This window comes from Enoplosus armatus, chromosome 17, assembly GCF_043641665.1.
Source record: "Enoplosus armatus isolate fEnoArm2 chromosome 17, fEnoArm2.hap1, whole genome shotgun sequence".
Lineage (NCBI taxonomy): Eukaryota > Metazoa > Chordata > Actinopteri > Centrarchiformes > Enoplosidae > Enoplosus > Enoplosus armatus.
The window spans coordinates 12056022-12083580 of NC_092196.1; the positions used below are offsets into that span (position 1 = coordinate 12056022).

At 42.0% G+C, this 27559-nt stretch overlaps 1 protein-coding gene across 1 annotated transcript; it reads left to right on the forward strand.

The window, feature by feature from the left end:
* The first annotated feature begins 1570 nt into the window (after nt 1-1570).
* abca3b (ATP-binding cassette, sub-family A (ABC1), member 3b) lies at nt 1571-27537 on the forward strand. The gene is made up of 32 exons (XM_070923147.1): nt 1571-1654; nt 2705-2796; nt 5506-5752; nt 8419-8546; nt 9758-9923; nt 10585-10844; nt 10940-11056; nt 11495-11615; nt 13269-13442; nt 13565-13746; nt 15146-15292; nt 15510-15639; nt 15734-15888; nt 16013-16168; nt 16265-16475; nt 16667-16817; nt 17805-17903; nt 19137-19335; nt 19419-19725; nt 19816-20089; nt 20489-20693; nt 20834-21053; nt 22007-22165; nt 22752-22938; nt 23316-23326; nt 24387-24499; nt 24634-24834; nt 24963-25144; nt 25267-25437; nt 25927-26123; nt 26317-26390; nt 26755-27537. Exons 2-32 carry the CDS (start codon nt 2743-2745, stop codon nt 26884-26886), a joined length of 5130 nt encoding a protein of 1709 aa, XP_070779248.1. The 5' UTR covers nt 1571-1654; nt 2705-2742; the 3' UTR covers nt 26887-27537.
* Nucleotides 27538-27559: the final 22 nt, after the last annotated feature.

The window sequence follows — 27559 nt, forward strand, 5'->3', positions numbered from 1 at the left end:
ATAAAAAAGCCATCATGCAAGTTTCCTTTCAGTGTTTCTTTTCATGCCTTTGCCGCCACACAGAGTTTAATGTGTAATAACTCAAAATATTGTTCCCTGAGTTTTGTAATAAGAGTCTATGGTCTTATTGCAGTATTATTCTTTTCCTAAACAAGCTGGGGTTTTTTGGGGGGGGCTAGCTGGAAGATATCTGTACATAGTATGTGTGTTAGGGCTTAGAGATAAAAGTTTAGTTCAAGAGCTCATCAAAACAAGAAGGCACTGTTCAGAGCTGTACCCACAGAAAAAATAGTGGAGTTCATGAACTAAGTCCAACAACAAGAGTTAGGTGTTCAATTGTATGTATATATATATATGTATATATATATATTATATTTTCCCTATAAGGAGAACTGGGTTTACAGGTTTACAGTTCTTTCGAGTAAACTTTCTAGGATATTATTTGGAATTTAGGGGCCTAGAAAATTAAGCATTACCCAACATGAAGGTCTAAATGCTGATTCGAAGCCCTCTCCACACTGCTAGAAATAGACTTCAGGTGGAGAAATACTGAATCCTGTTTGGAAAACACTGTCTAAATATACTGGAAACAGCAGGACAGGCCCACAGTGCCCTCAATAGCAGCTTAAGGGGCACTGTACCGATTTATACATAAGTGTAATGCACTTTTAATGAGGAGTGAGGAAACGTTGTATAATGTCTCCAGTTTTAGAAAACAACCCAAAGACTTCATATTTAAAACAGAAATACTGTGTTACAAATTGGATGTGTGGAGTTTGAAAGGTTAAGTCATTTATCACGCAGAAAGGATCTAATTAAAATACACTGTTGAGATGCATTATGGGAATTGTGGGTTCCAGCAGTATTGAAGTTTGATAATAGAGACTAACTAAAGTCAGGACATCTCAGCTGCATCGATTTTGACCATTCTTCATTAATTCTGTTCTTGCAAGTCCCCCAGTTTATTAAAAGTGCAATATAGAATACAGCTTTAATGAGAAACATAAGCTTTTTTTCTTGAATAAATGGGCCAGCATCTCTTGAGCTAAAGACATACTGTACATGGTGTGTCTGCGTTTGAGCTTGGAGGTTAAAAAGTTGGTCTACCTAATATTATATTACAGAAAAAAAGCAAAATATTCTTGAGAGCAAAAAGAAATGACCACAACACGGTAATGGCTGAAACAATGTAGAAGGGCAATACTACCACTAGTACTAGAAACTGTAATAACGAATAATGAGCCACAACACTTAAATAATGCTATATTTATTGTTAGTTTTCAGCCAGCTGTGAGTATAAAGCCCAGCTGTTGAGATCACGTGACACTCCGCTCCACTGGGGTCACGTGAGGTGTTTTGTTGACGGTTGTTGCTGCATTTTGCACGATGAATTCACGGGCTTACCCAGCGGCTGGTGCAATGTCATCGCCTCGCTAGAAGGCTGCAAACTGGAGGGGGGAAAAACCTGGAGCGGGTTACCGACGTCCTTAGCTTCACTCATGCTAGCCGAGCCTCGATAGTGTCGGTGAAGGAAGAAGCCCCGCAGTGATGCTTTTGTTATCGGTTTAAGACCAAAAGGAGGAATTGTTTTCACCTCCCAGGAAGAGGGACCACCGCTCGTGAAGTTCATATGCCGAAACCTGCTTATTTTGAGGTAATGTGACACATATTTATGTCATAAAACACTACTACGTTACTTCGGTGGCGATATTTACTGATTAATAGTCTGTAAAATGAAATAATGTCGGTGAGTCAGCACATTGTGTTTTAGAAATACCTAGCTTTGTCCCGCAGCTCCATTATTAGCATTCATCAGAATCCGTAGGGATTGACGAGCAGGCTACTTGTCCAATCAGGAGCACCGGAATGCTGCGTTGGACCAATCAGAGAAAAGCAAGGCACTTTTCAGTTTTAAGGAAAAGGTTCACGTCTCTAATGGCTTGTGTACGTTTATTGTTTGCTAGAACACACTAATAGAGAAACGACCGCTCTAAGTATGTAATTCGTGTAATTCAGTTACACGGATAATACAATGACCCCTGATATATCATGAAAGGGATGTAGCTAATCAGAGATGAATGGCACTAGTGTGAAATTCAGACGGTCCCAGCATGACCACTTTTATTTCATTTGTGAACCCGTGTGCTGTGAAAGTGGACTCCCATGAGGCAAGCCTGGCTGCTGCAGCTTTAACAGTTCAAAATTATTGATCGCACTCTTTGGAGTGTACCTACTAATGTGACTATATCTGTAAATGTGACTGTCAGTATTAGCAAAGGTACATCATTTGTTGACATCATCTCCATTGGCTTGTCCAACTGGTTCAGCTTGTGGATGTCAACAACCTGTTTTTTGTCTCTAGCTCATTTGCTCATTTCAACTAATTTCCAGGCTCGCCTCTTTCGTTTTTTTGAAGTACCAGTTAGTTTTTTCCCCATCCCTATCTTGGGTTTTTCCTTTTCATCGTTTCATGCTAATTTTGGTACTGCAGATTGCTCAATTTCACTTCTCTTTTTTTGTTTTCTCGAGTTATTGTTGAACAGAAACTGAGATCAGAAACCTTTACAGCCATTGCTGCTAGTTTAGGCTGTTCTGAAAACATAACAAAGCTTCAGGAAACCTTCACGGATATTCTTCAAAAAGAGTAAATTGTACATTTAGCTCTAACCTGAAACTAAAAATGTCTCTCTTTTTCTGTCTCCAGCCACTGTAGAAGGCTGATTGGACTGTGTACTATTCAAAATGGCTATTGCGCGACAATTTGGGCTTCTGGTGTGGAAAAACTATCTTCAGCAGGTGAGTTGGAGGGAGGTGAACCTACACCCAGCCTGTACGTGTCCTTGTTAGGTGCTAACATTGTTTGCAACTGTGAATTGTCAGAAGTAGTTGTGTTTACAGAGCAGAGGCCTGTATGACAGTATTTATTAAGTTATAGGCTTATGGGGCATCATAAATACAATAAACTGACTAACATTTTGTTTTCTACAACTCATGATGTTACCCAGCTGCTTGGAAACTGGTTGACCTTAGTAATATACAGCATGCCTGCACTGTTGCCGTGTCACAAGCTCTAGCTAGGTCAACATGTTGGTCACATGCTTTTCCTGGCCTTGTATGGCTATCTTTAGGAAACATCACTGTTTGTACAGTTTTAGTTATTTTGTTACCTTATTTTTTTTCTATTGTTGTGTTAGTATTGCGTAACTGTAGATTCACGTGTCTATGCAAATTATATTTTATTGAATTTTCTTTTTATTTGATTGTCAGCTGCAATATCTTAAAAGAAAGGGGGGAATAAAGTTATATATATGCACATACATACCAGCACAAATATAGCAACCCAAATAATGTATGTACATATAGTATATACATACATATATTCAAAAAACAAAAGAACAGTAAAACAGAGAAGAAACAAACACTAACAATTAAAAGAAAAAAAGAACAGCGGCTGTGCGTTGAAAAATTATGAGCAATTTATGTATTCTACATATACTGGAGATACACATGCACACATGTAAATAGATGTTTTGATATGTTGAAATTATGTTGGTAGTCACTTTCACATTTCCAACCTTTTGCTGGTAAACCAACCAACTGCAGGTAAGCATGTTAGGCAGGTTACACACACGTTATCACAACTCAAAATCTCCAAGAAAGACGAGGTGTCCTACGGCAGCAGTTCACTCGAGGCTTGCGCTATTGTGTAATTCATGGAAAATCATATCGTCAGATTCAGGGTCTGTGTTCGGTGTACAGAAGATAAGAAAGAATTTTTACACCAAACCGTGCCAGTGTATTGCTCTGAATGGCAGCTTGCATAGTTTTGAACATTAATATCAGCTATTGGTTGCAAAATGCTGCCTGCAACTATTCAGAAATCTGCTGCATAGCATGCGTGGTATGAGGTTGTTGCTCCATCACTCTATCCACTCGCTGCTCGTTCAGTTGTGGTTGTCTGGAGACTACAGAGACTCCATTAGGGCCAGGCAGGAAAAAATACAGAGCATCTTGGTCTTGCTTGTCCATCTTGGCACAGAGTGCATGCTTATCACTTGGACATTGTAATTTAGGCCCATAAAAACCTGTTGCAACAACGGCGATTGGCAAAGACCTTGTATTTCTGGGCCACCCTGTCTTTTGGTGGTCCTTTTCCCCATGGACAACTGGCTGCATTTAGAAAACTTGAGGTCATGCTGACATATTTCCAGCTCAGCTACAGCAGATTTTGATAGCTGATGAGATTTCAGTCTCTTGAATGTTTATCATTGGGCTTCTTTGTTCTACAACGGCATGTAACCTAACAAGAGCAAAATGAAAGAATGAAAGGAAAATATCTGTTTTGCGTATTACTAAGAGCCTTTTAAAGGTATTCATACAAAAGATATTTGAAATCTATTGAGCAAACCTTTTTATTTTCTCAATAAAAGCAGTGGCACCCTTGTAATTGATGAGGTTAGTTACAGCGGTGTCAGGACATAATTGCATACTTGATAAAAGTACAAAATATGAGAAAAAAAGACTTTAGAGGCATATATTGAATGACACAGTACTAGTAACAGTTGAGTTTCAACACTGGTTCCAGAACAATACAAAATGTTAATTCCTTACTTTGCTGAGTGTTGACCTTTTTACAATACATAAGATAGAGCATAAATCTAACAACACTGTTTAAATCAAAGTAAACTACATGGACTAAGCATTCAGCTCCAAGTTGAGGTTTTGGTACTTAAAGGCACGGACACCATTGAAAATACCCCAAAAAGTATTGAGGAGCAATATGCAGCCTTTCACGAAATGGTATTCAAATGTGGACTAAATTTATTTATGAATTAAAACACACTTTATAAACATGGACAAACAGGGAACCTGTCTATTCTTGGGTTATATATTCCTCTAAATTATCATTTTAAATTTATTGCTGAGTCGGGAAGGTCTGATATTGGCGCCTGTCTGAGATTGACTGTAATGTCCTGAAACTGTCCAAGTCACTTTGTACTTCAATCACTCAACAGGAGAAGGCCGTCACATAGATTATGCTGCGTTTCAACTGTCTGCGAAATCGTCTAGTTTCAATTCTGAATAGTGTGAAAAGAATAAATTGATGCCCAGACCCCATCTTTTAAAAATGATTTGTAGTTAGCATTTTCAAAGCATATTGACAATTTTGAAATGGGTTTGCATGTGCTTGTCAACGCTGCAGTGCTCTCAGTTTGGTGTGTCTGAGGAGCTAAAAGGGAATTAATTGCTCACCTGTGGCTGAAATATGTTGGCTTCTATTCATTTTTAGTTAGTTAAAGTGATGGATATTCTGTCACACATAGCATCATATATTCATCTCAATACCTTTTCTGTCTTCATATTCACTTATAATTCACACCTTTTCCAAACTTTCCCTCAAACCCTTAATTCAGCTTTCACTCTTTTTTTTTTAATCTAATTTTTGTCTTGCCTCATACATCCCTATCAAACATATGACAGATTATCTCTATTCTGTCTCTCCAGAAACGTCAAATCCTGGTAACTCTGGTGGAGATACTCCTGCCTCTGCTCTTCTCCGGCATCCTCATCGTGCTACGTCAGAAGGTGCCGTTTAAGGACTACCCAAATGCCACGGTGTATGAGAGCTACGCTGTCGACACACTACCCAGGACATTCTTTCAAACCTTACAGCTGGCCTATGTGCCCGGTAACTCCAGTGTGGTGCGTCAGGTGGCGGAGGATGTGCGAGGCAGCCTGTTCCTCTCCTCAGGTAGGTAATAGTTTGGCAGGGAATGGGTGGCGGGTTCAGTACAACAATCAATCAACAGTTAACCACCAAAGATTAGTCAATGGCAGTTTTTCAGTAACATAATGCGTTTCTTGTTCCTCTTGAACGCAATCTTATCTTCTAGCAACTTATATGTTTTGTTAAAGGAATTGTTTCACATTTTGGGTAATAGGCTATTTGCTGTCTTGCCGAGAGCTAAGCAAGAAGATCAATACCGCTCTCATACAGCCAGCATCCTGTTAGCTTAGCATAAAGACTGGAAATGGGGGTGGGACAGCTAGCCTGGCTTCAAAGGTAACAAAATGTGCCTAAAGCTCGCTAATCGACATGCTATATCTCGTTACTTTAACTGTTCAAAAACTGAAATGTATAAACGACAATTTATGGTTTCACATGAGGTCATGTGCTGAACAATTTCCCCCTGAAAAGATTCTCTCGTACAACTTTTGTCAAGAAGTAGTATAATTCCTAAAATGTCAAACTATTACTTTGATAGGTCCAATCTCTGAATGTAAACATGGTTGAAATTTGGTGCCACTAATCATTTGCTTACTGAATTCTAAAGTAATGCATATCGGCGTAATGCATAAAGGCAATGGTGTGCCTCTGTTGATTCAATATACATATTTGCAACTATATTATGACCCACAGCCTCAGGGTTCAGAACTGGAGTAAAAAGTAATTAAAAATGTGTATATACATTTTGATGTTTAGAAAAATAATTGCTGGATACTACTGAAAGGGATTGTCAGACATTTGAAATAAAATATAGACTTGTTGCTTTAAAAACCTAATGTTTACATTCCCAAATTTGGCTGTTAAAAGCAGTGAAACAAATACCACAGCCTTGACACCAATTGTAATTCAGGACAGAGCTGGGAATGCTGGTTCCTCTAGAAACAGCCCTCAAGAGAGCAAACAGGCCGCACCCTACTCTTGTGTCAGACTGTATCAGCCGGGGGTTTAGATAGGGAAAGAAAGGAAGCTCACACACTGTGGCATGTTAGTCTTCTCTCTCAGGACACTCTTTTCAATTCACACACTCACACACACACACACACACACACACACACACACACACACACACACACACATCTGCGTGACCAACTATTCATATAAACATACAGACGGTCTGACTGACAGGTGTGAACACAGTCTGCTTACATGTTTGTTTTCATGTTGACAGACAATCAACAAGATGGACAGATAGCAGCAGTGTGGGGCTGAAGGCAGAGACGTAGCAGCAGGTAGACGTATCTGTGTACCTGCAGGTAGTCTTGCACACTCAGCCGTGTGAGATCCCAGCTCAGCCATTAATGAATAATTTAGTTGGTCTCAGCGTTAAGAGGGATAAGGTGGAGGGGAATGATCAAGGCTGAATTTTAGTATGTCATGCACACAGAGGACCGCCAAAATGTGACCTCTATGTTCAGACTAAAATAATGGATCCTGCTGACAGCAGTTGAAAAGCCCTGTGATATTTCAAATGTCATAGTTTTACATATTTCAACAGCACAAGGATTGTTGAACTGGGACCATTAAAAAAGGCTTGTTGTAAAGATATTAGCTTGTATATGTTTTACATGGTGTGTTGTGAGAGAGTTAATTGTGAAATGAGGTTTCCTGTATTGTGTGATCTCAAATGTTTGTTTTCGTTGTTAAAAGTTCATTTGACCTCTCTTGTGTTGGTCATCAGTGACAGATGTTATGTTTTCTTGTACTGTTACCATTCAAGAATAAGGCTGCAACTATCCTTTTTTACATTTTCAATTAATCTATATATATATTTTTTTAATTAGATATAATAATAACATTCTCATCACATCATTTGTATGACCTCACATTTTTTCAGTAAACTGTATAATATGTAAATCATCTAAACTAATAATTAAATAAATAATGATAAATAAAATCAATAATATCTTCAATATTGCTTAACATAGAGACACTGGACTCTCCGGGATAATTAACGATCATATAGGTTTTCGCTAGGACCACCAGTTTCAATTATTAAACCTTCTGGGAAATCATGTTTTATCTGTTATTTTGGCATGGTGGGTGGCTCTAAATACCACAATTCCCATGAGCCTCAGCCGCCGTTGCCATGGAGAAGAAACCACTCAGATGCACGAATCAGAACGCTAGCTAATTCAAAACATAAACTGGGACCAAGTTGCTTTACTGACGTCCTTTGCTAGACTCAGAATATCTTCATGTGTGCTTGATTAGTGGAATAAAAAAAACAGTTAAGGAAAATAAAGTTTTATCAAAAGTGAAAATATCTATTATTGTCCTGCTCTCTGTTTTCATTCAGTTTTATTTGGACTGCCCTGTTTTTTTTCAGGCTGTCTGTGGTAATGTTGTTGCTGTGATGTCTTTTGTGTGTTTCAGTTTCATGTGTATGGCTTCTCTGGGGTTTGACCTGTTACATTTATAATATTAGCCCTTAAATTCAGTATACTGACAGCGTCTCGACTAACTTCCTGGCTGTCAGTGAGAGTAGCGAGCACCAAGGTCGGGCAATGAGACAACCATGAAAACAGAAGTACGTGAGATGAATACCTCACCACAACTAATGTAATTTTCTGTGTGTGTGTGTGTGTGTGCGTGTGTGTGTGTGCGTGTGTGTGTGTGTGTGTCTTTCCCAGTGCGCGGCTTTGAGACGGAGGAGCACTTTGAGCACTTTGTGAGAAATGACCCTCTGTCAGGAAAGCTGCTGGCTGCTGTGGTGTTTGAGCACCCCTTCACCCATGATGATGAACCTCTGCCCCTAAAGGTAAAAGGCAGCATACACACACTGTCACACGCTGTGGCAGGTAGATGGTTGAGTGGGTGCAACTGCAGTGCCTTGTTTTGTTGTCAGGTAATTACATCATACAGCATGAGTGGTAAATTTTGCTTTTCTGTATTTTAACAGAAGCATAATTACTTATGAGAGGTGTATGCAACGCCGTAACAATACTGTTTGTGTTACAGTGTAAGGAGGAATGAATACCTTCCATGTACAGTGTGTGTTACTAGTAATACTGGTTCAGGCACTATATTCTGCTTCCTGAAACCCTGTTTGTTTTTTGCGTTAAGCTGTTTTTTTGGTCATCTGGTAGTTTAAACATAGAAGGAAGAGACTTAGACTGACCATCAAGATCATGTTTTGGTCAGTTTTATTACAAAGCACAATGGTAACTGTATGATAAGACATGATTATGTCCACCAGAAGCTAGAAGTCTGCTCTGATTAAACCCAAAGTAGAGATGAAACTTATCAGGAAAAACCTGACAGAGGATAGATGAATTCACACTTGTGTACAGTGTGAACCCATGTGGGTAAAGCTGTAATGGGGTGTGATGGAAAAATAAGACGGCTTCAGAAAGCCCGAAGCTCACGGGGGACAGAGAGAGAGAGATGTACTCCCACATTTTTGGGTGAATCATCTTCCCATATTTATAATCAAATGTCTATCCACTCTTTTTCTATGTGCCTGTCTCTCTCTGCCTCTTTCAAATCAATTCAATTCAACTTTATTATCCTGTTGGTAGTAGGTAGGTAATACACAGAAGGTGAAAAGCAACTGTATTTCTCTCATTTGTTTTCTGTCCCTTTGTTTTTACCCCCCCCCTGCTTGTCTCAGGTACTGTAGGACTGTTGTTCTCACATGACTTCTTACAACAAAGGACTGTTACTTACTATAGCTGTCACAGGCTTCATAGTCAAAGCAGTGAACAGTTCAGCAGGTGCCAAAGTCTTTGATGTGGTACTGACTGAAGTATCAATCATTCCATTAGTCTTTTGTAGTAGTACTAAATGAATGATAAAAAAAAAACTCTCTGATTTATTCACTCTACAACAAAACTGATGACGTGAGCGGCACCGGCACTAGTCGAAGCCAATTTGACAGAGAGACCTGATGTGTGTGAAATTCACTCCACTCCTCTTGGCCTTGTTTGGGTCGACTAGCTCTGTTCTCTTTCTTTCTCCTGTCGTATACAGGTGAGCTACCACCTGCGTTTCACCTTCACCCCACGCAATGCCCCACCAACGGAGAGGACCGAGCTGAACCCGAACAATGACCTGGACTGGCACACGCTCAGCCTCTATCCCCTGTTTCAGCTGCCAGGGCCTAGGGAGCAGTATGACAAGGAGGGGGGCACGCCAGGTGAGAACCCCCATCTCTTTCTATTTGATCCTCCTTTTTTGTTTGTCCTTCCCACATTTTCCTTCTCCCTTTTCTCTGCCACTTTTTACCATCTGCTTTGATGGCTACTAAACCTTCATGAGAGGGCCTCCAAAAATAAATGTTAAATATTCTTAAAAACGTCATATTTCCTTGAGGGGTTATTCAGATTAACATTACTCCTTTTAAAAAGCCTTCAAAACGACAGTTTATGATTGATGAAAAGCATTTATTTTCCACAATCTCTGGAACAAGAGCCTTCTCTTCAGGCTGATGATGAATTGAGGATTAGATAAGACACTGTTCTGCTGCCCCCCCCCTCCTGCAGGCCCAGACTCAGACCCCTTTTCATATTGAAGTTCCAAAGTTGAGCATGACTATAAAGGGACAAAGAGGCATGCTCCAAAAGATGAAGTCATCGTCACAGCATAATAAGACTGAGCTTTTGCTGAGTGGCATGAATATGGATTTCCAACCTCCACATGCATAATAACTCACGACTGCAGCTCCTCTTTTGCTCCCCAAGGCCTCTTACCTATTTTCATGTTAACTTTTAGAGAGAAGTTAGAAGGATTTTGCCTTGCGGAAACATGGTGGTATTAACATATTTTCTTCAGCGTTAATATCTGTTTGCTCTTTTAAGGTTATTTCCGAGAGGGATTCCTGGCTGTGCAGCATGCGGTGGACCGAGCCATCATGCGCTCGTATAACAGAACTGCTGCTGCCTCTCTGCTGCGACAGATCAGAGTGGTCCTGTCGCGGTTTCCTTACCCTCCCTTTATATATGACGTCTTCATCCTGGCCATTCAGAACCAGCTGCCTCTACTGCTGGTGCTCAGCTTTACCTACACCTCCCTCAACATAGTACGATCCGTGGTGCAGGAGAAAGAAAGGAAGCTGAAGGTGGGTTTGTGTGTCTCCACATAGGCTGTTTAATTCATTGTTAAATTAGTAATAAAACCTGATCCTTAATCTCTACCTTTTCTTGTGCATTTCAGGAGTACATGAGGATGATGGGTCTCAGCAACTGGCTCCATTGGAGCGCCTGGTTCCTCATGTTCTTCCTCTTCCTCTCCATTTCAGTCTTTTTTGTCACTGTGCTCCTCTGTATCCAGGTGAGTTTGTGTTACAAGTCATTGTTACTTAAGCCATATTCCAGCACGTAATGCCTTCACCACACCTGACCAGTTTCTTAGATAAGTAAAAGGTAACACAATATCATTATCTACAGTAGTGTTTAGTGGAGATACCTGCAGTATGTATTTATTTAGCGTACAAATATGTAGCTAAGGTGTAGCTCTGAAAGCAATACTTCATACAGTGAGACTTAATTACCTAATAAGCCGAGAGGGGCAGAGATTTTCACTTAAAACAAAGAGGAAAAAAAATTTACTTTAAAAATGATCAAATAGGAAATGAACAGTGTACTTACTGAACAATAGCTTAACGTCATTGTTGCAACAGTGCAGGAATTAGTTCATTTTTAGTTTAGAGACCATGAATGTGTCTCAGCATTTCATAACTGAGCGCATCTGTTTTATATGTTGTTTTAGGTGAGCCCTAACGGCGCAGTGCTAACCTACAGCGACCCCACGCTGGTCTTTGTCTTCCTGCTCCTCTTCACCGTGGCCACCATCAACTTCAGCTTCATGATCAGCACCTTCTTCTCACGAGGTGTGTGTGTTTTCTGTGTGTCTGTCCACTCTCTTCTGAATGATAATTGACTGTTAGTCTGTGTGGTCCGATGCCACGCTCCAGCTCCGTTTTGCATCTTCTCTCAGATGTAGGTCGAAGCGTCTGCTGTTTGCTTTGCTCCCTTCTCTGAGCTGGTCAAAAGCATAAAAGCAGCAATAAAAGACACATCAGCTTATAAAAATCATGTTTAAGCTACAGAAAGATCTGCACAGCTGTTACTTTGACTAGTCAAAGCCATTATTTGCTCATACATTATGAGAGTGTAAATATTTAAGTAATTACTGATTCACTAAATCTCTTTGGGCCACTGGTGCCTTTTCAGTACAGTTCTTGTACGTCGTTCTGAGCTCTTTCTGTGTTCAGCCACACGAAGTTAAAACACCCTGTCCGGCCTCGACAACACAGGCAATAAAGAAAACTATTTCAATCCTATTTCTCCTTCGTCATGTTCCTCTTCTCTTTCCCTCTTTGCGCTCATTCAGAGCTTTTTATTCAGAGCGGCATCCGTCTCCTTCCAACATTCCCCAACAAAGCAGCTCAGGTTGCAAGTACTCGTTAGCCTTAGTCTTACACAGCCTTTTGCAAAGCAGTTGCACACGAACACTTATTTGCCAGCCATGCTGTAGTTCATGTTGTTCTATGGCTTTTTCCAACTACAATCATAAGAAACTTTAATTGACTATGATTAAGCCTTAAAAGCTTTTTGTCCACAGAGGTTGAGAAGAGACTTAAACGCTTCCATTTTGTTGGTTTATCCTGTTGTGTTGAATTTCTCTTTCCATTAGTCATCTTGTATATCTAACTTTGAGTACTGGAATGTGTCTCTCAGCTGCCCAGACAGTTTTCCTATTTTGTGTTGACATAATGAGGCATGGTATCCTATGTGTCATTTGAAAAATATTTGCTTTAATGTTTGACATTGCATCAATTGCTGCTGAACTTACTGATAACATAAGATGAAGAAACCGCATCATCCTGTTGTTTTCCCTGTGACACTATACATAAATATAAACTTGCTAAAACACAAAGATCATTATATAATGAACCCCAACAAGGTTCAAGAGTTTTCCTTATAAATTATGATTTGTATGTAGGCCAAACCAAGAGAGAGGATCCTTCAGTGCACTCCTCTGCCGTTTTTCTCCCCACCCACTGATTTTTAGGAATAGATGGTGCCACTTAATCAATGCATTTTCCACACAGGCTCAAAAAGGTCACATTGTCTGCCACAAGTGCCTCTTTTGAGAGGTCTTGTCATGCTGCTCAGAAATGGAAGCAAAAACACCCCTGAAAGTCTTTCATTCGCCTCATCCACAGTTCTCCGCTTTCCTCCCCCATCACTCATTTCTCCTCCTTAATGCCTCCTCTGAACAGCACTCACATACTTTCAGGAAAAGTCGGGTATTTACCTGTTAGCTCTTGCTGAGGTCTACAAATGAATGGGTGTGTGTTTGAGTTTGTCTAGCGCTACATCAGTGTTCCTCTTCTGTAACTGTGACAACAGAGTGACAATGCACTCTTCAGTTCACTCTTATTTCCTTGTCAAACCTCATATTATTTAAGGCTACAAGAGTTTTGCTATTGTTCAGCATCCCCTCAACCTCCCATTTTCTCTTTCCTTTCTAACTTCAGCCAATGTGGCGGCTGCAGCAGGCGGCTTCATCTATTTCCTGAGCTACCTGCCTTATTTGTTCCTGTGGCCACGCTACGACCTACTGAGCCATGCCCAGAAGGTGTCGGCCTGCCTCATCTCCAACGTGGCCATGGCCATGGGAGCTCAGCTCATGGGAATGTTTGAAGGCAAAGGTGAGACTTAAGGTCATGGTCTAAGTGACATTTTGTCAACTACTGTCCATAAATGTTGGGCTATCTGGCTATATTAGGAAGTAAGGGTCAATGTCTCTATTCTTTTCTTTTTGCCCCCGTAGGTACGGGAATCCAGTGGTCAAACTTGTTTGACTCTGTGACGGTGGATGATGACTTCTCCCTGGCCCAGGTGTTGGGCTTGCTGCTGTTTGACTCTGTCCTCTATGGGTTGGTGGCCTGGTACATGGAGGCTGTGTTTCCTGGGGAGTACGGAGTGCCTCGACCATCTTACTTCTTTGTACTGGTATGCTTCAAAGCTAAGCGCCTCACACACACATTCACTGGGGATGTAACCAAATGCAGACACATTAGTAGGATGTAAGTATGAACAGATAATGCCTTTAGTCTTGACAGCAGTGTCAGTAATTCAAACTTCGTCAGGTTGGTTATTGTCATCACCTTTCCCAGTAACACTGCTGTTTTTAATATTTCTGTTATAATTTGCAGTAACATATATTCTGTTCAAAGTTCAAAGTTCAACAGATTTTTTCACTGATGCACATTTCAAACCATTTTTATTGATCACGTATATAATATTGTTTTAATACACATGTTAAACTTTAATATTTTGTAGAAATAATTTTCAGGTCTATAAACTTGACGAAAAACTATTTACCTTTGGATTTCTAAAGAGTTGTTACTGCCATTTATATTTCTTTAAGAAATCAAATGGTGTTTATCAAAAAAAAAAGATAAATAAGGGATATGATACTACTAGTGCAGCAATACTAGTGCAGTTAAGAGGACGTGACCCCTCACCAGCTTCCCACCTGTCAGCACTAACTGTATTTGTTGAAAGGCATCAACAAGCCTGGACTACTGCTACCAGGAACTGACGAAGCATTCACACTGTGGTTTACAGTTAAAGTTACATTATCATGTGCAAGTGGGTGGTGCTCAGCGCTTACAGCACAATTAGGTAGTTGCACGGTCACAGCCGAGGTCTCCTGTAAGGGAAAAATGACCTAAGATTAAAGAAATTGCTGCACTCAGTGAAAGCGGAGGGGATTGAAAACGTGAGGTCGCAGCATATCGGCCAGAGGAAATCTTTGGGTTCAGCTAGCCAGAATAACAGGAAGCGTCTGAGTCGGTCCCGCCAACACAAATACGGTTTATCTTTATAACAACTATGGACGATCACGAAATGGCGTGCCTTTACACCCACACAAAAATAAACTCATGCTAACCCATTTCCCAGTAGTCAGGAATTCAAGAGACTGCCAGCAGGGTGGGGATTAGATACTGACGCACTTTATGTCCATTGTGTAAGTGGGTGTGAGTTGCTGTTTCTACACCGTAGAAAGTGGAGGTTTGACTCTTAGGAAGTGCACCAGAGGGAGGTTTGGTCAGGAAACAATCCGCTCTAATGTGGAGTGTACATGAACAATGTTCATGTCAGCCCACTCTCCCGCTCTCTTGTGTTTTTATGAATGATCGCGTTCCTCTGCTTCCCTTTTTGCATCCTGTAACTACTTTGCGTCATTGAAAAAAAGATGTGAGACATACACAGATTATGCAATACATGATATAATTTTTGACTTTGACACAGTACTATTTTATACAGCTTTTTTAGGCCAGTTTCACCCCACTCCACTTCCTGCCTCTATCTATCCCTCACTTCATCTCCATCCCCTCATCTGCAGCCTTCATACTGGTGCAGCAGTCCTCGCATGGCTTTGGTGAATGAGAAAGAAGAAGAGGAGGATGCAGAAAAGGCTCTGAAAGGGGAATTTATAGAGGAAGAGCCAGCTGGACTAGTCTCCGGGATCAAGATTAAACACCTCGCTAAGGTGAGCGGCAAAACAGACACTTTGACCCAGAGGGTCAACATGTCCACGTACTGTGAAAGGGCGCAGATGGTGCAAGTTTCCAAAAAAAAGTGTAGACAGTTATTAAAGATTCTGCTGCAGGAGTGAGATGGTAAATAAGCAAGAAGGTTACTCTGTCGCCATACATTTTTTTTCTCAGGTAATGCATTTAAATCTTTTGGGTTTATCCTCTCGACAGGAATTCAGAGTGGGCAACAAGACGCGGCAGGCCGTGCGGGATCTCACGCTGAACATGTTCGAGGGCCAGATCACGGTGCTGCTGGGACACAACGGTGCTGGGAAGACCACGACACTGTCCATGCTGACAGGTGACCAGCTTAAACCAATGCACAAGCAGACACAATCAGACATAGATGCCACCTAAATCATCTAAACTGACTTCCTTTGTGCTCGTGCTTGCAGGGTTGTTTCCCCCCACCAGTGGCAGGGCCTATATCAACGGTTACGACATCTGTCAGGACATGGCTCTGATCCGCCGCAGTCTGGGACTCTGTCCCCAACATGATGTACTGTTTGATAACCTTACCGTCAGAGAGCACCTGCTCTTCTACGCACAGGTACTTGCACAATAATGCACTTACACACAAAAACACACACTCATATACTGTATAAATCCTTCAGCTGCTGGGAGTTTGGGTGAGAAGATGGTTTAATTGGTGTGTTTATCTGCTTGATATCCAGCTGAAAGGCTACTCCAAAGAAAAGATTCCAGATGAGGTAGACCGGATCATCCGTATCCTCAACCTTGAGGACAAGCGACAGGCTCGCTCCAAGACCCTCTCTGGTGGCATGAAGAGAAAACTCTCCATTGGCATCGCCCTCATTGGAGACTCCAAGGTCAAGAATTTCATGAGCATTATTCACTGTGATTCCTTTTGTTTCATCCTTCCTCCACGTTAACCACGTCTCTTCCCTGACCCTGTCTGTCTCCAGGTGGTGATGCTGGATGAGCCCACATCAGGTATGGACCCATCAGCTCGACGTGCCACCTGGGACCTTCTGCAAGGGGAGAAGCGCGGTCGCACCATCCTGCTCACCACACACTTTATGGACGAGGCCGACCTGCTCGGTGACCGCATCGCCATCATGGCAGGAGGAGAGCTGCAGTGCTGCGGGTCACCACTCTTCCTTAAGAACAAATATGGTAAGAGAGGAGTGGAGTGGAAATAAAGAGGCGTTGACGAGATGTCACTCTATGAGGTGCGGTTGTTAAAACACAGTCATCCTATGAACCTTTTTATGAGAATTTAATCATTATTAATGGTGGGAACATACACGATTGTTAGAGTGAATAGAGTGAAAAATACAAGCCTGTTCCTGTCCTCTGCCCACCAGGTGCTGGCTACCACATGGTGATAGTAAAGGATGCTCTTTGTAATGTGTCCGAGATCACCCGCCTTGTCCACATGTATGTTCCCAACGCCACAATGGAGAGCAGTGCTGGGGCCGAGCTCTCTTACATCCTGCCCAAAGAAAGCACCAGCAGGTGAGTCAGTCAGGGCTTTGTTCATAGAGTATTCACAATAACACAGTGGAAAGTGGTAGGAAGACCATTGACCAGAAAGGACACCTGCTGAACACTAAATGATAACCTGTGTGAAAGGACTACAGACTAGAGATGGTAACAGTATGGCTCTTTCTCTCTTTGGCTCTGAGCTTCAAACTCTCTCTCTCTTTCTCTTCTTTCCTTTCATTAGAGAAATCCATACAAATTGCAATCTGTGTTAAATATACTGAAACAAAATCTCTTTACCATGACCTTTCAGTTTCTCTCTCTCTCCAAGTTATTCTATGCCTCCGCACCAGCAATAGTTGTGGCCGGAGGCATTATGTTTTCGGGTTGTCCGTTCCATTTTCATGAGTGCGATATCTCAGGAACGCCCTGAGGGAATTTCTTCAAATTTGGCACAAACGTCCACTTGGACTCCAGGCTGAACTGATCAGCTCATTGGTTTTGGTGATATTGAGCTTCCGATAATTTTTTGTTGCACCATGTGACAAAGCCCTCTATCAGTCCTCTGTAGAAATAGGCTGTAAGTGAAGACAGCATGTTTCTCACTGGAAAAGAAAGTCTTCACGACATATATTATATTCTATTATATGAGTCTGGGCAGACAGGGATATAAACTGCAACTTATTACGTTTGCGGAGGCGGTAATTCTAATTTCCTTTTATCGCCATCTCTCCTGTTACCTTGTTTTATGGTCTTTATATGTACTGAAAATCTAAATCATAATCCCCCCCACAAATTGGACTCCGCATTGGCACTTACTACTGTTCTACTATTCGATTTAAGGCGGAACAAAAGGTACAATATATGAATCCATTTCAAAACACAGTGATACAGAGTGAAATTTGGCAGCTTTATACTCATCAAGACCTCAGATTGTAATATTGAGTGATATCATTTGTCCCACTTTGAGGTAGTGTGTAATCTGTTTCCCTGGTGCACTGTGTTTGTGTTTTCTCTCAGGTTTGAGCTGCTGTTTGCTGAGCTGGAGATGAACAGAGATGAGCTGGGCATCGCCAGCTACGGAGCCTCAGTAACCACTATGGAAGAGGTTTTCCTTAGGTAGGCGAAATACGATATGGGCGAACATGATAGTCTTTCTAATTTCCTATATCAGCAGGATCTGACTCGAGGAGTAACTCTCTGACTGCCAGACACAGCTGCAATTTAAGACAATGTACTGATAGAAATCATTGTACAAGAGGAGACATTTTAATGCAAAAGAAACACTGAACCAAACCTTAGTGAAAAAAGAAACAATTTTCTAGATTTCTTTACATGCAAGCCAGTGCTATGGCTGATATGTTCGCCTCCCCTCCTTTGCTCACACATCTCAGTCCCAGCTGCCTGCTGCTTACTGAGCCGTCATTTCTTCCATCTTCCCGGTGGACTGTATCTGTGGCAACGAGCATGAGAGCGCTACTTCAGCTAGCACGAGTGTGTGACATTGTAATTGCCGCTGCCAAGAATGTTAGTCTCACAGGCCTCATTATTTACAAGTCACACTGGGAGTCCATCAGTGTGTTGTGGTGGCCATAAACACTGTACAACAAACATCAAACATGACACCAAGAAAAGCTGCTGTTTGAACATTTGGTCATTTAGCTCCCTTCTGGTGCTCAGTGTTTTGCTACCAAGTAAAACGACTTGTCAGTTAGATAGTAACCATCTGACCATTAAGAGCTTTTTTTAATTAAACCTTTATTAAAAATTAAACACTGTATGATGGTTGTTTTAAACTAGAGTATGTTGTAGTTTTGTCTTATTTACTGACATAGAGCTCAAATATATAAATACTGGTAGCTTAACATAGTCCCCAGTTTTTCTAAAATCGTATTTTTTTGTTCATAAGTTTGTTATTTAATTCCACGGGTAAGAGGTGTAGAAAGGATAGACTAATGGTAGGAAGATGTAACTAAGCTCACAAAGGCACAAAGGTTTCTAATATAGTTGGATCTGCCCTCTTGTGTAGGTGCCTGGATTAGATGATAATTGAATTTTAAGGTCCAGAAATAGCTTTATTGGCAAGTAACCCTGCCTTTCTTCAGCTGTTGAAAGGAAGGAAAAATAGACTGGATAGATTTTTACAGCACAAAATAAGTAATAATAATAATAATTTTAATGTTACAAAAACATTTTATAAACTTTATCTTGAGCTTTACTCTAATTTCAGCAATGGTTTCTTTTATTAAATGGACCTATTCTCTGGTTGGTTACTAACAAAACTGAAGACTTCCTATTTGTTCCTGCTTTCAGTAAATTGGTGGATAACCACAAATTAATTTGTGTGTCCAGAGTGGGAAAGTTGGTGGATTCTAGTTTGGACATCCAGGCGATCCAGCTGCCCGCCCTGCAGTACCAACACGAGAGACGCTCCCATGACTGGACCACAGATGACGCCAGCAGCATCAGCGGCATGACCGATGTCACCGACTTCACGGACAGCGGCACGCTCATCTCAGAGGACTGCTCCAACATCAAGCTGAACATCGGGGTGAGATAAGAAGAAGCGTACTGATGGTTGTCATCGTTTCTGCATACCATTCACATTGCTCACATTGCTCACACTCTTTTCAGGTCAGACTATACCTGCAGCAGTTTTATGCCATGTTCCTGAAGAGGGCGCTGTACAGCTGGAGAAACTGGAAGGTGATGGTGGCTCAGTTCCTGGTCCCTTTGGTCTTCACCGTTGTGGCCTTAGTTGTGGCACGCACTTTTCCCAATCACAAGGAAGCTCCTCAGCTGAGGCTGGCACTCAGCCGTTATGGTTCCACCAGGGTCCCTGTGGCTCTGCAGCCTAGGGCGGGTCCCCTGGCCTCTGCCCTGGCAAATACATACAGTTCACAGCTGTCTGCCCAGCGAGGCCAGCTCATCAACATCACGGGTAAGCAGAGTGAGAGGGACAGGGACTTGGCTTGAGTGCTTAGCTGAGTATTTACTGACCATGTGCCCCTTTTCTCCTGCTCCCCATCAGACTTTACTGATTACATCCTGACCCAAGCAGAGGAAGAAGGCGGCAGCTTTAATGAGCGTTGTGTGGTGGGTTCCGCTTTCTGTGGCAGCAGCAGCCAATATGCAGAAGCAACAGCCTACTTCAACAACGAGGGCTACCATACACCCGCCACAGCCCTCATGATGGTGGACAACGCTCTGTTCAAACTTTTGGCAGGGCCGAATGCTTCCATCCAGACGGGCAATTACCCCATGCCCCGCAACCTGTCTGAGGTCGCCAGGAGCCAGCTCACAGAGTGAGTGGAGGGGGGAAAGAGTTCTCAGAGTTAAAGTATGAATTTCACTTTTCTGGGGGAAAACATTAACTCCAAAAGGGATTTTAATATAGATTTAAATCCCAAGTAGTTTTGTATAGCCATCCTACTGACACGAACAAGGCCATGTGAAATATTGAGGTTAGTATTGATTTGTAAATTACACAGAACTTTTGTAAGCTAGCCGGGTTTAACTGATCACCAGGGAGGATTTGAACAGGTGTTTTATATCTGTCTCTCTGTTATTTCACATCTCTCTCTCTTTTGCTATTTCTTCGCTTTTCCTTTGCACCATTTCTCTTCAATTCTCATCAACCCCTTTTTCGCCTCCTTCCCTGTTTTTTCTTTTCTTACCGTCTCAATCTTTTCCTCCATCCTTAGGGGGAAGACAGGCTTTGCCATCGCCATCAACCTGATGTACGGTATGGCCTCCCTGTCCAGCACCTTTGCCCTGCTGCTCGTAACGGAGTCCTCTATCAAGTCCAAGCATGTGCAGCAGGTCAGCGGCGTCTACCTGTCAAACTTCTGGTTTTCTGCCCTGCTGTGGGACCTGGTCAACTTCCTGCTGCCCTGTCTCCTCATGCTGGTCAGTATCGGATATTACTTGTTGGGATAAAGTGACTGAGAGTGACTAGTTAGTGTAGACAGAGGGGTCTGATTTGTCCAGGCAGAGAATACCGTATCTATGAAATTGACGTATGCATTGTCTTAATCTTATGCTCCTAGGTGGTATTTCAGGCATTCGGAGTCAAGGCTTTCGTAGACAACAACCACCTGGTAGATGTGTTGTTGTTACTGCTGCTGTATGGCTGGGCTGTCGTGCCTCTCATGTACCTGCTCAGCTTCTTCTTCTCCACTGCCGCTACTGCCTACACACGCCTCACCATCTTCAACATGATCTCTGGCACGGCCACCTTTCTGGCTGTCACCATAATGACCATCCCAGGTGAGAGGAAGACGCTGGCTTCCAGCGCTGGTCGACATTTAAAGTGTCTCAAGTTACCGTATTTGCCATGCTGATAAGACAGCGGCACCTTTTCAGAAAGCTGTTTTTGGAAAAAGACTTTCTAAGATAAGGAACACTTTCAGTCCTGTTGCACCCGAGATGCTATTAGTCCAAAAATGACAGAGTTCTGATACTTATTATTGTAAAAGTGAAACATGAAATACTCCCATACTTCCCACACGTATGTAGCTTGTCCCAATATATTTTCATGTGCAGCAGCTTCTTCTGTTCTCCTGTCTAGGAAGCCACCAACTACCATTTTTCTGTCAATTTTGAGCTCTTCATCATGACATTCTGTGACACTGGTAATTCTTGGCTGCTTGACAGATTAATTGGTCCCCGGGCTTTTTCTGCAGTAAAGACGCGAGATGTTTTCAAGATGTTTTTTTCTCGTCAGGAATTTCATTTTCTCTGTGGCAACATATTACATGAGCCACCAGAAACTCATGTAGGTTAAATTAGGCTAAATATGCAGAGGTTGACTCTAAAAGACACAATATAAACGGACTTGAGCGCGCTAGCTTGGCAACAATGGCTACAAACAACCCATAATGCAACTCTTTGTAGGTGCTGGTGCTCTGATGTTGTAAATGTCTTGCCCTCGAATATGATATGACCCCCACTTTTTCAATCCTCTTATACCCGGGTCAATATGTTATGGGCTAGTTTTAAGTCTTGTGTTTGACTGAATGCATCATGAGTGAAGTATGTGGATGGCACAAAGGGAAAAAAAACCCTCCCCTTCAGAGATTTGGGGGTTCAGTTCCCAGCATCAATGCTTCTGGCTTGGCTGCGTTCCTCCATTGAATATGAAATGCAGTATTTGTGGATGGTAAGCCAGCGAGGGATCGTATTCTAGCTGTTGATGGCCTCCTTATGCATTCCTTTTGCAGACTTGAACCTGCAGGATCTGTCGCACTTACTGGATAAGGTGTTCCTGATCTTCCCAAACTATTGCCTGGGCATGTCCTTCAGCCAGTTCTACCAGAACTACGAATTCATCTCGTTTTGCACCTCCAGTCCAATCAGCCAGGCATTCTGCAAGTACTTAAGTAAGTACTGCCTAAATGTAGTATAAAACAATGAATATGTGGTCTACTACCTGAGTTTACCATTTAGTTTGTGATGGATACATGATATAGAAGAGATCATTATAATGATAAGTCATGATGTGGGTGGCAGCATTTCACATGCATTGGTTCATTTTTATGGTGGCAATGAATACCCTATCCTTATATGTATCCTATAAATAAGGATCATTGCTTTCAGTTGTCACCAAAGAACACACCGATCGAGCAGATTGATTTAAAACTTTATTTTCACTTGGATTTTATGTGCCCACGCATTCAAAAGTTGTGTTTTTTGCTACATGTTCAGTGTAGTTTACAGTAAACAAGGTCCTCTTGTGACAAGGACAGCTCAACAAATACTTCCTGTAATGGAAAGTAAAGAGGAAATGGAGACACAAATAAGTATAATGATTCCATTTAACTACAGACTGTTGAGCTGCAAATTGTATTTTTATGATCCTGTTTTCACACAACTTTTCCACTGTGAAATTACTTGATTTCTTGTGTAAACCCTGCATATTAATGCCCTTAATTTATTTGACATAACTCAGTGTTTTTCTGGTTCTAGACATCACATATCAGACAAACTACTTCTCGATGTCCGAGCCTGGTGTGGGGCGCTTCCTCGTGGCCTTCTCAGTGCAGGGCGTAGTCTTCATCATTCTGCTGTTCGTCATCGAGCTGCAGTGTGTCCGCACTCTCCGGCGACTCCTCACCTCCCTGTGCAGAAGACGCAAACAGGTAGATGAACTGTAGGAGTGGTGAAGAAGGCAGTGTTTGTCATTTGCTGTGTTTTTGATTTTTTTTCACTTTCCAGTTTCAACTGAGATTTCCTAGCAACACAGTTTGCACTGCGTAGAACAGGGGTGCACACACTTTTTCAGCATGCGAGCTACTTATAAAATGACCAAGTCAAAATGATCTACCTACTATAAAAATGCAAAACATATATTTATTTATAAATATATTGAGTATTCTTTATATGTACAATATATGTTGGTGTACCTTGCATAACTGCATGAACCCATATTGCACAATATAACTCTGTACATTTTTTGTCATTACCTTACTCTGATGACTTGCACTGAATGGAATCAGCCAGGGATGCATTTTGCCGCACTTGGCGCGCTTGTACGCGCATGCGTGGTGACCCATGTGTCAGAAAAGATCAGATGTCAGACTGGCTGCCCTGTATGTCAATCAAGCGACAAATTTCATAGTGAGGATGGATGATAGGCTGACGTCTATTTTTTTTTAATGCCATGCGATCTACCCACACTACCTTTGCGATCGACCGGTAGATCGCGATCGACGTATTGGGCACCCCTGGTGTAGAACGTCTCTCTGGGAAAGGTGTGGTTGAATTTATTAACACTGAAGCCTCTAAAGACAACTTGAGTAGTGGTTGTAGATCCACAAAGTGAACCGTCTCTGATCATGCAGATTTGAATAAATGTAGACAAAATGGTGTGAACATTTCATGAAAAGGACATTTTAACTAACTAACTGGAGTAACTCAGTCACAGTTAGAAAAACTGCCACTGTGTTGGTTCATATTAGGTTGAATGCCAGTTGGCAACATTTGTCTCATAAAAGAGGTCTGGCAATTAGCACTTTGATTCGTGAGGTGTCAAAGCAGCTTGAGACTAATAACAGAACTGCAAACCAACCAGATCATCTGCCCCCAAAGTGTAGGTGCATCTGATAATAAACCTGCAAACGGATGTGTTATATCAAAGGGAACTTGAATTGAATTGAGTTAGTTAGTTTTTCCCAAAATGGATACAGAGAATTTAATATATCACTCTTTACATAACCAGCCGCACTTCATCAGGCAGAAGAGGCCACAAGGTGTTACTTGAGGCTCTTCACACATCTAAGATCTATTACCGCCTCTGCATTCATCAGCACCCAGAACTTATTCAAGGGATTCTTTGACATTTAAGAATTACATATCTCCTCTGAAAGACTGAAAATCCTTCAACTGATTAAAGAAAACACTACAGAAAGCATTTAGAGCTGGAATTATTAGTTGATTTATCGATGAGTTGATCGGCAGAAAAATGTATCTGCAACATTTTTCAAGCAGAAATACCAAACATTGCCTTGTTTCAGCTTCTCAGTTGTGAGGATTTGCTGGATTTTGGTTAATCTTTTCTATCCTACATATGTGTGTGTCAGTTACCTCTAATAGAGGATGCAGCACTGCTCCCAGAGGACAGGGACGTGGCCGAAGAGAGGAAGAGGGTCCTGGAGTGCCAGCCAATAGTAGAGTCTATGGTTGGTAGCCCCCTCATACTGCAGGAGCTCAGCAAGGTATGTAGCGCAGGAGTCTTTTCCTTGTATGCATGGGCCTGAATTCAACACTGAGACAGAGAGTGCGTCAGACGAGTCTGTCACTGAGAGATATGGCGAGGTGGTACAATCCCACTGTTATCTCTCCTTCTCAGGTGTACAGCAGCGGGGAGAACCTCCTGGCTGTGGACAGGCTGTCTCTAGCCGTGGGGAAAGGAGAGTGTTTCGGCCTCCTGGGCTTCAATGGAGCAGGCAAGACCACAACCTTTAAGATGCTGACAGGTGATGAGAGTGTTACCTCTGGGGACGCCTACATTGATGGATACAGCATCTTGAGAGACATTAAGAAGGTAAGAGTGGAGGGACATGGACATTTTCAGTACTTCAACTTTTGGATTTAAGTTTACTAAATCTTCAATGCAGAACCGTGCTGCTTTCAAAAGGCCAAGATTTGAGGATATTTATCTCTGGATTGCAGGTGCAGCAGCGCATCGGTTACTGCCCTCAGTTTGACGCCGTGTTGGACCACATGACAGGAAGAGAGACTCTGAGTATGTATTCCAGGCTCAGGGGAATACCAGAGAAGTATGTGTCTGGCTGCGTGGAGAATGTCCTGCGGTCGCTGCTGCTGGAGCCTCATGCTGATAAACTAGTCCGCAGCTACAGGTAGAAAATCTGTTCCATTCCTCATTCTGTTTCCTGCCCTACAGTTCACGTATTAGCCTAAATAACGCTGTATTTTATTGAGCAAGTGTGTGTAAATAATATGTCACCATCAATGTACTCAGTGGCGGTAACAAGCGGAAGCTGAGTGCAGGCATGGCTCTGATTGGTGGGCCTCCAGTCATCTTCCTGGATGAGCCTTCGACCGGGATGGACCCCGTGGCCAGGAGGCTGCTGTGGGACGCTGTGACACGCACACGGGAATCCGGAAAGGCCATAATCATCACTTCTCATAGGTGAGCTTTGTAGTATATTTTAGGGGACGGCAGTGGTACAAGTACTGTACTTTGGTATCATTTTGATATACTGCTCCTTTTCTTGAGTATTTTCATTTTCTAGTTTTAGCTTCTCTATATATGTTTAACTAGTTAAGTCCAGTGGTTCCCAGCCTTTGGGGTTGGAGCCCATTTTAAAGGGTCACAAGATACAGAAGAAATACCAAAGTTGTTCTGCAAATATCGGTTAGTCCGACCTCTTTGGGTCTCGGACAGTTATCTAAATGAAACCATCTAGGAAAGTTTAGAGGTGAAATGTCTCTTTGGTTGAACTGCTAACAACTCATAAACATCTGGAACACGACAAGGGGCCCCAACTACTTGATTTGACTTTAGTAAAAGATACGACTACATCTTCCACCACTTGGTGTTAGTTGAAAGAAGTTGCATTGCTACATCTTGACAGAAGAAGAGAGGATGCTTACACCCTTTACCTGTCTCCCTCACCAGTATGGAGGAGTGTGAGGCCCTGTGTACCAGGCTGGCAGTGATGGTCAACGGTCAGTTCAAGTGCCTCGGGAGTCCCCAACACCTGAAGAGCAAGTTTGGCAGCGGCTACACGCTGCTGGCTAAAGTACACATAGAGGCAGAGTTGGAGGACAGTGACCTGCAGCTATTTAAAGACTTCATTGAAAGTACCTTCCCAGGTCAGAGGCATACAGTTAACGGTCAATAGTAACAGTAACAGTAACCAAGTAAAATAACCAAGAACATAATTGTTATCATGTTTTAGGTCTCAGAATGCAAAACAACAGAACAAAATCTATTCTTGTAGCTGCATTTACATTTACAGTTATCAAACAAAGCAAATCTAACTGTGTGAATTTTCTCTCACCACAGGAAGTCAACTGAAAGATGAGCACCAGGGAATGGTGCACTATCATTTGACTGACAAAACACTTACCTGGGCCCAGGTAACTGACTTACAGAAAAAAAAAATCCACAATTTCCTCAATAGGGAAATACAGAGAAATATCTGCACTTATGCTGTGTTAGAGCTCCCTCTAGTGGATATAGTCTCCTCCTTCTGATGTTGTCATGTTTCCACCTCAACATGTTTTCATCTTGATGGGTCTGTAATTTAAAGAAATGCATTGATCATTTTTAACTAATGATGTTTGCATGGAGGCACATGTTCACAGTAATAGTATAGTCATGGTATATATATATATATATATATATATATATCTTGGCACAAAGCCTTGGATAACCGTAGAGATGCATTCATATCACACTTTTTCCATGTTTGCTCCTTCCCTATTCTCCACCCCCTCTTAGGTGTTTGGCACTTTGGAGGCAGCCAAAGAGAAATACTGCATTGAAGACTACTGTGTGAGCCAGATATCACTGGAGCAGGTGTTCCTCAGCTTTGCCCAGTTCCAGCACTGCACAGAGAGCGGGAGGAAGTAAGAGGAGCGAGGAGTCCGTCCATCCATTGTCCATTTTCTACAGTGTGTGTGTGTGTGTGTGTGTGTGTGACCTGTGTACATGGATTGCCTGTGTATACTGGCTGGAGCGGAGTGTGGTTTATCCCCGACTCCATTTTTACCTTGACCACCAACACACACAGACACACACACACACACACACACACACACACACACACACACACTGGGCCAGTCGCCAAAAAACATCAACTTCAGCATTTCTACTACTGTATCACGTCGGTGTGTCTTGGTTGGGTCATTCATGCTGTTGTTATTGTTGTTGTTGTTGTGTGACGAGAAAGTCGGAGAAAATCGGAATGATGACATGGATTATACCAAGTAATGAACTCTTGAGTACTGCACTTTTTTTTTTTTTGTGAGGTCGAAGAGCCTGACAGCACTCGTTAGCTACTACCACTATTCTGAAATGTATGCGTGACAGAGTTTATTTGTGTGTGTGTGTGTGCGGCTCGTATTTTTTGTTTTACTTTGTTACTCGATTTATGTTTCCAAGAATTTGTGCTTTTTCTTCTGTGATCACCACAAGAGAATGAACCACTCCGTTTGATACATGTATGAAATCGTTGCACACCTTCTGCCTTATCTAACTAATGAGGGTTCTTGTTTCTTTATATTGCCCTATACAAAATGCCTGG